Source organism: Anomaloglossus baeobatrachus, chromosome 11 (genome assembly GCF_048569485.1).
Source record: "Anomaloglossus baeobatrachus isolate aAnoBae1 chromosome 11, aAnoBae1.hap1, whole genome shotgun sequence".
NCBI classification, from domain to species: Eukaryota; Metazoa; Chordata; class Amphibia; order Anura; family Aromobatidae; genus Anomaloglossus; species Anomaloglossus baeobatrachus.
In genome coordinates this window covers 127,870,342-127,884,398 of record NC_134363.1, presented here as the reverse complement: position 1 = coordinate 127,884,398, position 14,057 = coordinate 127,870,342, and the positions used below count along the sequence as shown (strand labels likewise).

The 14,057-nt window shown below is 44.7% G+C and overlaps 1 protein-coding gene across 3 annotated transcripts in view; it reads left to right on the top strand.

The window, feature by feature from the left end:
* Positions 1 to 14,057, top strand: part of PER3 (period circadian regulator 3) — a 53,328-nt gene that overhangs the window by 11,834 nt on the left and 27,437 nt on the right. For all 3 annotated transcript variants that reach the window (XR_012727532.1, XM_075328227.1, XM_075328228.1), the window contains exons 2-7: positions 2,378 to 2,859; positions 3,263 to 3,414; positions 5,344 to 5,450; positions 6,024 to 6,225; positions 7,264 to 7,312; positions 13,674 to 13,816. Coding sequence is in view for 2 of the 3 variants with exons in the window: in XM_075328227.1 (XP_075184342.1) it covers positions 2,567 to 2,859; positions 3,263 to 3,414; positions 5,344 to 5,450; positions 6,024 to 6,225; positions 7,264 to 7,312; positions 13,674 to 13,816 (946 nt within the window). In the remaining variant the exon portion in view is untranslated. The remainder of the gene's footprint in view (positions 1 to 2,377; positions 2,860 to 3,262; positions 3,415 to 5,343; positions 5,451 to 6,023; positions 6,226 to 7,263; positions 7,313 to 13,673; positions 13,817 to 14,057) is intronic.

The window sequence follows — 14,057 nt, the reverse complement described above, 5'->3', positions numbered from 1 at the left end:
AAAATTGCTCAAAATTGCTGGTTAAATATAGGGGAACTTGAAAACCGGATGTATTTGGATTCCTTTCACCATCTAATAACGACCTAATTACAATCATTACCTTTTTGTAACTGAGTCTTTTTTTTTTTTTTCCTTTTTTTTTCTGTTGCACATTAACGTCACAGAACGGCTGCAGCGATGACGAGGGCCGCGGAGCTTATGAAATAGACTTTTTGAAATAAACCAGCAGGAGAGTTTTGAACATTACTTACAGATCGCGGGCATTCACATCGCTCGGCTCTAGTCAGTAACACTAACGTTACTGTTCATCCGGCATCCAATCATCTAGACTTTTTTAATTTTTTTTAAAGTATTTAAAATGGTTGCACAGGTCTTCACACCTCTGGAACGGCTCAAAAACGCTGGAAAAACGCAAAAAAGATTGACATACTACATCTTTAAAAATGCAGCCTAAAAAAGATGCAGTGTGTGGACAGCAAAATAGAAATCTCATAGACTTTGCTGGGAGAAGGAAATGCATGCATTTAGGTGCATCTTTGTGACCTCAAATATGTACCAAAAATGCAGTAAAAGATGTAGTGTGTGACCATAGCCTTATACTCTGGTGTTGTCTTACCAGAGGGGGGGCGGCAGGGTCTGTGCTGGCAGCGCGGGGGGGGGGGGACTGTGCTGGCAGCGCGGGGGGGGGGGGGACTGTGCTGGCAGGGGGGAGGGGGTCTGTGCTGGCAGCGCTGGGGGGGGTCTGTGCTGGCAGCGCGGGGGGGGGGGGGGACTGTGCTGGCAGGGGGGAGGGGGTCTGTGCTGGCAGCGCGGGCGGGGTCTGTGCTGGCAGCGCGGGGGGGGGGGGGGGACTGTGCTGGCAGCGGTGGGGGTGTCTGTGCTGGCAGCAGAAGCTGCTGTGGCTGTGTGGAGCCGGCCGGTGCGGTGGGTGTCCCAGATGCTCTGTCGGTGGTCCGGACTTCAAAGAAATGGCGCCCGGAGCGTCACGTGCACAGATGGAGCTTTCAGCCAAGAGCTCTATCTGCGCACGCGCTGACTCCGGGCGCTGTCATTTGAAGCCAGAGCATCTGGAACCCCCGCCGCACGGCCACTGCAGTCCACACAGCCAGCCGGCCGCCCGCACAGGCAACCCCCTGTGCCAATTCTCCACCTCCCGGTAAGCTATGTTCTGATTTAAAGACGCACCCCTAATTTTTCTCCCAGATTTTTGGGAGTGAAAGTGCGTCTTATAATCCGAAAAATACAGTAATATTTTTTTTTTTTAAGTTTCATTGCTCGTGAGAAATACAATTGTCTGCATGTTGTATCTGTGTGAGTTGTGAAGTCACATAAGGTGGGCATAGTTACCTGAAGTTACCCGGCATCGCCACCACGTGGGCGGACAGCTGCGGACTGTCCATGATTCATTTCCCTGGCGTATTAAGAAGCTGATGATGGAGGTGATCACGTCCCATCGCTGTGTAATCTACCTGTGTTTGCTAATCGTGTGATTCTCTTAAGCTCACTGTTATTAATTGTTTCCTGCGCATCATTAGTATAAGCTGCACTTATATAAGGTCTCTGAGGAGGAGGGGGGGGTGCATCTGCTATGAATGATGGCAACTTGCTCCTTAATGCTTCACTTTGGAGTGCGGTTTTGTTTTCTAGCTACTGCAATAAAATCAGTCCATGCCATACTGCGTTTCTAAGGGGAGATTTTTGTGCTGTTATAGGAGAGATCCCAACTGCACACCCCAAACTGCCACTGTCGGGGGAGGGAGGGCACGCTCTTGTGATGCTGTAGATGGAGGGGTTGCTCTGCCGAGATGCTGAAAGTGATGGGCTCTGGCATGCCGCTGTAATTGGGGGGGGGGGGGCGCCCTGAAGTGATACTGTTGGTGGAGGGGTTTTAGCATGCCGCTGAATTTGGGTGGTGGCGTGCTATGTCGTGATACTGTTGGAGGGGGGCTCTGGTATGCTGCTGTATGGAAGAGGAAGGCTGGCTCTTGTATGATCTATTTGGGGAGGGTGCGCTCCGGCATACTGATGCAAAGGGGGGGGGGTAGCACTCTCACATAATGCTTTAGGTGGGAAGCTATGGCATGTCAATGTTGGGGGGGGGGGGAGGGTTGGGGAGGCTGGTGTGCCACTTGAAGGGGGATTGGAAGCTCTGGCTTGCTGTTGTAGGGAGGGTGAGTTTGATGTGCCAATCCAAGGGGGGATCTCTCGAGTACCGCTGTAGGGTAAGGAGGGGGGTCTAAAATACCACAAAGTGGGGGTGCGCTGGTGTGCCACTGTAGGGTGGCACCATCAGGCATACATTAAGAAGTACAGAACAACTATAACTTTGAATTTAAGTAATTAATTTTTTATATTTATTTATTTTGTTTCCATATAGGCAGTGTATAATACCTTCCACACTTTCATGAACAGCCTTAGTTCTTCTGACGCTGCTTAGATACCCATCGGAGAACCACAAATGCCACAAACTTGGAAATCTCTTCCTCTAAATTGTTTTGTTCTACCCATCTTATACCGGAGGTTAGAGACACATCTAGAAACCTGAGCAGTATTATTCCAGATCATCATGAGCACAGAGGCCCAAAGTAAGGACTTGATCCAAAATGAGGCCTGGTCTACAGCCACTAGGACGGAGGAGGACAGTCCTCCCGAAAAGACTTTTAACTGTGAAACATCGGAGGAGCATAGCTCCGAGCAGCCCGAGGACATGGAGATGCACTCCAACAGCAACGAGTCCAGTGGAAACGACTGCAACGGTCACGAGTCCAGCGGAACAGACTCCAACGTGAACGAATCTAACCGGAGATCAAACTGCAACTTCCGGAGACCGAGCAAATCCATTGGCAGCAGCAATAACAGGTAATAATAATGTGCTGGATAAAAATACTATGCCATGAAGAAAGAACAGCTGGGGTAAATTCAGACGGGATAGATGCATTATGGATTTTTATTTTTTTTGTATCTGCGTTTATGAGAGTTCCAGTAGCAAAGTAGGTGTCCTGTGCAAACATGCGAAAAAAATCCTTGTACTATTGCCTAATTTCACCATTTGTGATACATTGGGTGAAATCTGCAACAAAAGTCACATATAATGCTGTGTAAAATCTTCATGTATTATCCTTACATCCACCACGTGTAGACGTTGCCTTATCTAGGGATGAGCAGGCTATATAAAAGCTTGGTAATGGGCCATTGTTTCATCAGTGTGCACCTATGTGTTCAACGCTTGTTTCATTTGTGTTCAACGCTTTTGTTCCTACAGTGAACAAATGGACCGGATCCGTTCACACAAAGAGCTGATGAGTGTGGTGCAGGAGATGAAACGCCGGCTCCCGCCGGAAAAGCTGAACCGCAGCAAACCCAATACATTCGATGCGCTGAACTATGCCTTGAAGTGTGTTCGACAGGTTCAAGGTGAGAAGCCTGGTCACTTTGCTGTATGTATTATTTGGTTGCATTATGCTTTTTGCTCTGTGTGTAGGTGAGATGTTATTAGATTCTGGCCTAGGATTACTGTGCTCTCCCCATAGGGAACACATGAATGCTCAGATAAACCGAGTGTTCCGGTATACGGGGAAGGCAGTAGCCATAACTGAAGGCCAAGCAATTGTTCAGCTGACTGTTATCTAATGTCCATGACCAGCTTTAGACTATGTGCGCACAGTGCGTTTTTCGTGGAGTTTTTGGTCTCAAAACTTCATGACTTTGCTTCCCCAGCAAAGTCTGAGTTTTGAGTTTTTTCCTATACGCAAATGTTTTTGTTTTTTTTTCTTTTAAAGCTGCATCTTTGAGGTGACAAAAAAAGCAACATGTCGATTCTTTTCTGCATTTTTCTGCAGTTTTTCACCCATGCAATGCATTGGAAAAATGCAGAAAAACTCACCAAAGTGCGGTAAAAACGCATGCGTTTTTGCCACAGGTACGTTTGTGCGTTTTTTTTTTTTTTGTTTTTTATGGCCAAAAATGCTGCCTTTTTGTGGTCAAAAAAAGATGCAGCATGCGCACATACCCTTAATGTAGCTTTTTAGCGCTTCATACTTCTGTTTGTGCTAGGCACCTTTTTTTTTTTTTTTTTTTTTTTTATTCTTCTTGTCAGGCCAGTTCCTCCATGCTTTATACTGCAGGTCTGATTATCCAGATTGTCTGCTGCGTAGAAGCTAAACAGTTTTAAAGTGTTTATCCAGGATTAGGAATTTTGCCCTCTTCCTAAAGGTCCAGTCACACTAAGCAACTTACCAGCGATCCCAACAACGATAGGGATCGCTGGTAAGTTGCTAGGAGGTTGCTGGTGAGATGTCACACTGCCACGCTCCAGCGATCCCATCAGCAACCTGACCTGGCAGGGATCGCTGGAGCGTGGCTACACGAGTTGCTGGTGAGCTCACCAGCAACCAGTGACCAGCCCCCAGTCTCCTAGTTACAGCACACATCAGGTTAATTAACCCGATGTGTGCTGCAGCTAAATGTGCACAGAGCAGGGAGCAGCGCACAATGCTTAGCGCTGGCTCCCTGCTCTCCTAGTTACAGCACACATCGGGTTAATTACCTGATGTGTGCTGCAGCTACATGTGCACAGAGCAGGGAGCAGCGCACACTGCTTAGCGCTGGCTCCTTGCTCTCCTAGTTACAGCACACATCGGGTTAATTACCCGATGTGTGCTGCAGCTACATGTGCACAGAGCAGGAGCCGGCACTGACAGTGAGAGCGGAGGAGGCTGGTATCAAAGGTAAATATCGGGTAACCAAGGACAGGGCTTCTTGGTTACCCGATGTTTACATTGGTTACCAGCCTCCGCAGAAGCCGGCTCCTGCTGCCTGCACATTTAGTTGTTGCTGTCTCGCTGTCACACACAGCGATCTGTGCTTCACAGCGGGACAGCAACAACTAAAAAATGGCCCAGGACATTCAGCAACAACCAACGACCTCACAGCAGGGGCCAGGTTGTTGCTGGATGTCACACACAGCAACATCGCTAGCAACGTCACAAAAGTTGTTTGTTACCAGCGATGTTGCTAGCGATGTTGCTTAGTGTGACGGGGCCTTAAGACCTAAGCTGTAGTTTCGGACACAACCCATGGACAGATGGGGCTCTGTTTCTGGGAGAAAGCAGCCCTATTTTTCCAATACAGTGCAACCACCTTAATACTATTATAGATATATAGATATTTTTTTTTTTATTATTATTATTTTTTTATGTGGGGAGGGGGCGCAAAGTAAGTGTGTGTGTGTGTGTGTGTGTGTGTGTGTATATACAACTTTTTTTTTGCATGTAAAGATACGTTTTCCGGCTTATTGAATTGTGATTATTGGTGGTTTCATAGTCCCTTTTTTTCCCCCTCCAGCAAACAGCGCCTTTTTCCAGGTCCTCAGTGACAGCGGCACCTCAAGAGTGGATACTAATGTACATACAATTGAAAATCTTGGGACCATAACATCGGAGCATCCACCGGTAAGTCCATGTGCTCCGTATTTCTGGAGCAACACACGCCAAACATTTCCAAAAGTAGCAGCGATAATTTGGGTGACACTAGCATCAGATCCAGAGATATACAAGCCTCAAAAAACGCTTTCTTTGTCTCAGGCGAATGACTATGCTCACTGAATGTTCCTGGAACTCTCTGGGTGCACGTGCCAAATTTTGACTGCAATCATTAACATAGTTCCACATTGGTGTTAGCAAAATCGTAATGAGATCACAGGTTTAAAAATATGCTGGAAATAATTTAAAAAAATATATAAAAAAAACCCCCCCACAAATAAAACTATACGTCACCTATTTATTCATTCTGTAAATATAAAAAAAAACACTCCCCAAAACATATTTGGTGTCATTTTATGTGTAAAGATCTCAATTTTATAAGATGACCTTGCTTATTCTGCACCCAGTTTTCCTAGAAGCGGTGAACTTTCCATGTTTTCAGTAACCCTTCTCCAGTATAAATATTGTAGCTGGCTGTCCTGTTTTCCCCCCAGCACGGCTGGGACTACCTCTGATGGCAATCCCTTATATTGTCTCTTTTAGGACACATTTGTAATCGTGGTTTCTCTGGCCTCTGGGAAGATGGTGTACATCTCCAGTCAGGCGGCCTACATCCTGAACTGTAAGAAAAAGCTGCTGGACTCCTCGTGCTTTGTGGAGCTTCTGGCCCCTCAGGACGTCAGCGTCTTCTACAAGCACACCACGCAATCGCATCTTTTACCGTGGAACATCGGAGCAGAAACAGGTAAGAGCCTCAAAACCCAGCCGATTAGGACTGTCTGCAGTGTTCGTGTTCTCTCACACAGATACGTACAGGTCATGGGAAGGATCATTTTAGTTAAAGGGAATCTGTCACCAGATTTTTCCTCCCCCATCTGAGAGCAGCATAATGTAGAGACAGAGACCCTGATTCCAGCGATGTGTCACTTACTGAGCTGTTTGCTGTCATTTTGATAACATCAATGTTTTCTCTGCTGCAGATCTAGCAGTTATACAGAGCTCATGAGTATGCTTGACTACCTGCAGTACGCCAAGTAGTCCTGTAATGATAATCTCCTTCTGATCAGTGATTTTATCAAAACTACACTAAGCAGCTCAGTAAGTGACACATCTCTAAAATCAGGGTCTCTGCCCCTGCATTAGGCTGCTCTCAGATTAGGTGGCAAAAACCTGTTGACTGATTCCCTTTAATACTTAATTTGGTCCCCAATGTTCAGTTCTTAGCTTCTTGCTGAAAGTGAGATTGTATTCAGTGACATGCCTACAGATGCAGTGCAGGTGACTTCCATGGAGCTCATTACTGTATTGGTTCTGCATCCTAGTGTGACACTGACAGCACTACCCACAGCTGCCACTGGGGGGAGCTCACTGCATACTGACTAGTTATGCGCGGACAGCTGCCTCTAGTGGTAGCTATATGTAACTAAAATAATTGGATCGATAATACAGATTCCCTGTATAATTAGTCAACTATTATTGAATGTAACAACTGAATGGGTCAACATAAACTGTAATTAGGTATCCCTATGTAGCATTGTGAATGCATGCCATCATACTATGATACCTGGGGGGTTTCAACCTCTGGGATCCCCACAATCTGTATTCAAGGCTCTGCAGCACTGTTTTTTCATTGACCACCCTTCAAAGCTTTCCTTGTACAATTACACTTCTGGCCATCAGGCTGAGCAGGTAGGGGTGGGGGGGATTTCAGATCCGATGCTGTTTGTGGTTGCTTTAGTAGACCATGAACATCTGTATAATAATCTATGTTTCACTTTTGCAGCTTCTGTTTATGAATACACTCAGGTGAAGTCCTTTTTCTGCAGAATAAGGTAAGACTTACACAAATTTCCTGGTTTTGTTTTTTTGTTTGTTTTTTTTTTCCTTTTATAATTAAAGGGTCACTTTTATTTCAACATTATTTTCTACATCTGCAAGACGGACACCTTAGTGCTCGCCCCTTCCCAGGTCCAGTGCGGCAAATGAGTCTTGGACAGTCCGTATTAAGCCATTTATAAGTGTGCTTTGCAACCTGTGGCTCTCCAGCCGATGTGACACTACAAGTCCCATCATCCTTTTGAAAGCCACAGTTGTCAGGACATGCTGCGGCTTGTAGTATCAGATCGTAGTTACCGTATTTTTCAGATTATAAGACGCGCTTTTCCTCCCAAATATTTGGGAGGAAAATGAAAGGTGTCTTATAAGCTGAATGTAGCTTACCGGGAGGTGGTGGAGATGGGTCGCAGGGGCAATGCTGCGCGCCGCGGTGCTTGTGCTCACTGGGGGCAGTGTGGCAGGGGGCCATCCTGAAAATATCGGTGGGCGGGCTCCAAATAATGACACCTGGAGTTTCCGTTTGCGCAGATGGAGCTCTCAGCTCAAGATCTCATCTGCACACACGCCGCCTCCGGCCTATTGATCTCCCAGCAGTGAACGTAAGGAAAATGGAGTCTGGAGGTTGCACGTACGCAGATGACATCTCAGCTTGTCATTGAGCAGATAGCTCAATCTGCACACGCACCGACTCCATCCTGCACCACTGACAGTTTCTGGATGTTCCTGCCTCAGAGCACCCGCAGCATCGCCGCGCTCCAACACCGCTGCCGAACACCCAGTAAGACACCACCAGATTATAAGACAGGCCCCTTGTCGTCCCCCCCCCCCCCCTTTTTTTTTTCCCACTTCTAAACTTTGGGTGCATTTTAGGCCTAAGCCACATGGCGAGAAAAACGGTGCGAGTGGCATGCGATAAAACATTGCATTCCTCTCGGGCCAATATTAGCCTGTGTGTCAGCACACATGAGTCGTCTATTTTCTCAGCCCTAATCGGACCGAGAAAACAATCGCAGCATGCTGCGACTGTAATGCAAGACTCTTTCTCTTGTACCCATTCAAGTGAATGGGGCGAGAGAAAAATCGCACTGCGCTCACGGTACACCGGTGTACTGCTAGTGCAGTGCGAGAATGGCAATAGCCGGCTACAGAGGAGAGAGGAAGATAAATGCCTCCATCCCCTCCTGAGCGCCGGCCCGCCCCCCGCAGCTGAGGTCTGCTCACATGAACGGACCTCAGTAGCAAGGACACACGCATGACACTCGGCTCTGCTGTACTGCCAGTGTGAGCCGAGTGTCATGCAAGGGTATCGCAGTAATCCCCGTGTGGCCCCAGCCTTATAATCCGGTTCGTCTTATAAACCGAAACATACGGTAAATAGAAATTAACAAAAAGACAAACACCCCAAAATACCAGTTTTCCCAATTCAAGAGTATTTATCTGAAAAATGACATGTTTGAAAATGCTGTAACAACCAGTACTACAATATCCTTATTTATTCCTTATGGTGAACACTGCAAAAAAAAAAATTAAACTCTTTCTAAGAAGAGAAAAAGAAAAGGGAATGTCAGAATTGCTGTTTATTCTAATTGCTTTAGAAAACCTGGAACAAAATGTCGCTAAGGCAAAAGGCACGACTTCAGACAGCTCTGTACACCGAAAAATGGAAACGTTGCAGCTCTCAGTATAGAATGTAAAACTAGTTTCCTTTAAATAGTGATTTTTCTTGTGCAAAGGTAGAAAGACAAGTATCAGACTTGGTGTCCCCAAAATCCTATCTGGCTATACTATAAAATTATATTATTATTTATCATGTGTAGTGAATAACTGGGGAAAAAATACTAAGCACAAAGCCAAAATTGCTATTTTTTTTATTTTGAGGCCATAATTAGTGCAATCCGTTCCTTGCATGATGCCTGACATATGCAATACTCTCTTGCGCCTCTGTCACTTCTATCCAATAAATGTAAACCTGCTAATGAGTCATTGCGATGGCTGCATCAGTGTGAGCGGTGGTATTGTTGTTTTTCATTTATTTATTTTCTAATTTAATCTATAAATGGCATTAATTAAGTGGCACTTCTGATGAAACACAATGAATAGCTCATGACATTGCTAAGGCCTGATTCGCCCAAATGCTGGTGTTAATGAGTTGGCGTACCAGATATTCCAGTTATGTAATCCTCTTTATCTGTGAACTTCTCACTTGCAGTTAATTTAAAGGAACAGTCCAGATAAAATGGGTATACTGTCATATCATATAGCTAGTATACTATACCCTGAATGGATATACTGTTTGGTCCAGAATGGGTGGAGCAGGACACAATCCATAGAGAAAATCCTTGTCCTGCTCCACCAGGTTTAACTCTGCCGATCAGTGTTTTTTTGGTGTGCTCCTTAACCCTTTCACGACCGGCCGATTGTTCGCTTTCCGTTTTTTTTTTTCGCCATTCTTTTTCTGAGAGACGTAACTTTTTTATTTTTCAGTCAATATGGTCATGTGAGGGCTCATTTTTTGCGGAACGAGCTGTACTTTTAAATGAAACCATCAGTTTTACCATATTGTGTACTAGAAAATGGCAAAAAAATTCCAAATGCTGAAAAATTGCAAAAAAAGTGCGATAGCACTATGGTTTTTGAGATATTTTATTCACTGTGTTCACTATATGGTAAAACTGATGTGTGGGTGTGATGCCTCAGGTCAGTGCGAGTTCGTAGACACCAAACATGTATAGGTTTACTTTTATATAAGGGGTTAAAAAAAAATCGGAAGTTTGTCCGAAAAAAGTGGCGCACGTTTTACGCCATATTCCGTGACCCGTAGCGTTCTCATTTTTCGGGATCTTAGGCTCAATGACGGCTTATTTTTTGCGTCTCGAGCTGACGTTTTTAACGGTACCATTTTTGCGCAGATGCTACGTTTTGATCGCCTCTTATTGCATTTTGCGCAAAAGTTGTGGCGACAACGCTACAACCGCTACGCCGTTTACTGATCAGATTAATTGATTTTATATTTTGATAGATCGGGCGTTTCTGAACGCGGCGATACCAAATGTGTGTATATTTTTTATTTTTTTAACCCTTTAATTTTCAATGGGGCGAATGGGGGGTGATTTGAACTTTTAGGTTTTTTTGTTTTTTTTTAATTTTTTAAAACTTATTTTTTTACTTTTTTTTTTTTATTTTACTAGTCCCCCTAGGGGGCTATTGCGATCAGCATTCCGATCGCTCTGCAGTATCTGCTGATCACAGCTGGAAGGCTGTAAACAGCAGATACGCTGTCTTTCTCTTTTGCTGTGCCCCGGGCACAGCGAAAGTGAAACCAATTCATGTGTAGTACAGGAGTAATCACATGACCCTGTGCTACCATGACAACTATCGGGAGTCACGTGATCGCGTCACGTGACTTCCGGTTTCGGCGGTAAGTAAAACTTTACCGCGATCGCGCTTATAATGGCGCTGTCATGTATTGACAGCGCCATATAAGGGGTTAATCGGCACGAGCAGATAACGATTCTGCTCGTGCCTAGCAGGCACACATCTCAGCTGTGAAAATCAGCTGAGATGTGTGCCGATCGCGGCATGCTGCCGCCGGAGGACCGCGGGCAGTAAGATTATGTCATTTAGGACGTAATTTTACGGCCCGCGGTCGTTAAGGGGTTAAATCCCCAGTATGAACAGTGCTTGAGAACAAGCTTCCAGAAAATAAAATACATTTTTATAATAAATCTATTCTCAGCCGTTTGTTATTTGTCAGAGAGAGCCCACTTATCTAAGTTCCAATATATGGTAGGGGGCATTCATACTTTTAAAAAACTCATTCCTAAAAGTGATAATTATCGCCTTGGAATTGAATTTTACAGCAGTCTGTAAAATGGACAATCTGAAAATGACAATTTTTTTTATTTAAATTTTTGGGTAAACAAAGTTATCACAAGACTGTATTATTTTCTGATGTTCATAAATCTAATTCTTGAATTTCATAAATAAAGACAAAATTGGAATGGCGTTTCGCAACAGGCTGTAAAATGAGACTGTCCTGCTGTATAAAATGTCCACTCTCTACTGACATCTAGTGGAGGATCTGAAAATGGCCATCTAATAGGAATAAAAAAAAATCTGCACTAATCCTGTTTTTTAAACCATAAAAAGGATGGTATCACAAGAATGTAGTATTTTTTTTATTTTATTAAATCAGTTCTGATTTGTATCTTTCACTATCTGCACAATAGCCTGGCATTCTTTGCTGCCGCACCGCTTATTTTTTCCTCTGGATATTAGTAATTACATAACAGTAATTGCCTCGTGTTGAGAAGATTAGATCATCAGCTGCTTTATCTAGCAGCGTTTAGTGGGAGTCACATGGTCCCAGTTCACATAATAATGAAAGTCCTGTAAATTGAGTTTTAGTCCTGTTTTTATTTGTATCTGGAGGCAAAGCACAGCGATGGAGTGACTTAACACGCTGTGCTGCCTCATTTGTAATTCTTGTTCACAATCTTTAAGGAAAGCTAAATTGAGAAAAAAGATGGGTAACAAGATGACAATAAAAAATGTAAACACTTGTCAGACCACAGGGTGGACAACAGTTTGAGTGCATCTTCTTACATCAGTAAACCTAATATCTGCACTGTTGGATCAGATGAACCATGGTGGACAGCAATGTGAGCAGCCTCTTCTTCTTACCTAAGCACCCCTGGTATCTCCAATATTAGACAGGGTGCACAGTATTGTGAGCAGCCTCTTCTTTCCTCAACACCTTTTGGTATCTCCAGTATTAGATCAGATACACAGGGTGGACAGCAGTGTGAGCAGCTTCTTCTTTCCTTTACACCTCTGATACCTTCCAGTATAAGATCAAATGAATAGCAGTGTTGGAAGCCTCGTCATACCTCAGCACCCCTAGTGTCTTCAGCATTTGATCAGATGCTGTGTATAGCTGTGTGAGCAGCCTATTCTTACCTCAGCACCCCCAGTATCTTCAGCATTACATCAGATGGGGTGGAAAGCAGTTTGAAAAGCCTCGTCTTACCTCAGCACCCTTAGTATGTTCAGCATTAGATGAGATCGGATGGAGAGCAGTGTGAGTAACCCCTCCTTACCTCAGCACCCTTGGTAACTCCAGTATTAGATCAGATACAGAGGGTGGACAGCAGTGTGAGCAACCTTTCTGGTATCTCCAGAATCAGATCAAATGGGGTGGACAGCAGTGTGAGCACCCTCTTCTTACCTCAGCACCCCAGGTATCATTAGCATTAGATCAGATAGGGTGGACAGCAGTGTGAGCAGCCTCTTCTTACCTCAACATCCCTGAAATCTCCAGTATTAGCCCCACAACCACCAATTTCGTCTGATCTTATTGCATGTACGGAGGTGTCTCAATTTTCCAATGGCATGCATATTTAGATATGTGTACAATACTTGTTAATGTCATTTTGCCTTGCCCCCATTGACAACACACGCTCGCTCAGCTATAAGCACATATGTATTTCATGGAGAGGAGTAGCTTTTGTCTGACCACTGTCCATAGTGTGTTGCCTGCTTTAGTTCATGCTTGGACATGTGATTTCTCCTGTTTGTGTAACAGAAATAATTAGGCTTCAGTTCTTCTTTTTATTGGAATCGTCTCCTCCAGCCGCACTAATCAGTCCATTAGAGCTTGGTGAGATCGGTGGGTCTCGCTAAGTGCCGCCGCTTTTTCGCACTTGTGGAGACACTTGGAGCCACAGCTATTGAATCCCATTACATGGTAAACATGAATTCCTTTTCAATCAATCTCTCATCAAAAGAACTAGCAATTAAGCTTGTTGTATCTCAGCCTCCCCTCCTCTGATCAGCCCTCTATTCGTCTTACATAATCATATGCCAGAGTGGCAGGAACACGTTTCACAAAACATACTGCATCTGCAGCCTTCACAATGCAAGAGCTGACCTTCTTCTGAAAAGACAGGCGACCTGTCGTGTTTAGCCTCGCATTACCGCAACAAGTGGAAGCGGCATAGTCAAGTGAACCGCGGGCTTTATGCAAAGTCTGATGAAAATAGACTGCAGGTTCCTAAAATAAACCCTTTATTATCAGCAGCAGGCGCGTCACCCTGTACACGGTGATGTTACCTCCTGCCACAGGGTGGCGCTCATCCTCCCGCCATTGCTGTCTGCTTATCATGGATTGCTTACACTGAATCTTGTAGAGAGTATTTCTTCTTTTGCACTCAGACTTTATTGCACAGAAGCATATACAATGAAAAATGCCAGTAGTTTTTGTCCAAATATCTACAATTGTGTACCAGGAGGGTTTTCTCCCTCTTAATAGATTATTCTTGCATTAATGTTAAGCATTGGAATTTTTTTGTCTTTCAGAAATGGCAAGGACCGGGATCATGAAGTCCGATACAATCCTTACAGAATGACACCGTACTGTGTCCGAGTCCGCAGTTCTCCTGATGTGGAGCCAGAGCCTTGTTGCCTTGCTTTGGTTGAAAAGATTCACTCAGGATATGAGGGTAAGTGGAGACAAGGCTTTTGGCATTAGGACAGGCCATCGGTATGTGATCAGTGGGGGCCTTGCATCTAATCATCCCAGTGATGAGCAGAAAGGGCCATGGTGCCCCTTCACTGCAGTACTGGACGTGACTACATGCAGGTATTACAGTGAAGGGATGGAGGTAGTCCAGGAGGCGGGGCTTTCCCTTCTAGTCAGTAAGTACCCATAGGGTGATGGGGGGGAAGCACCTTATTCAGTTT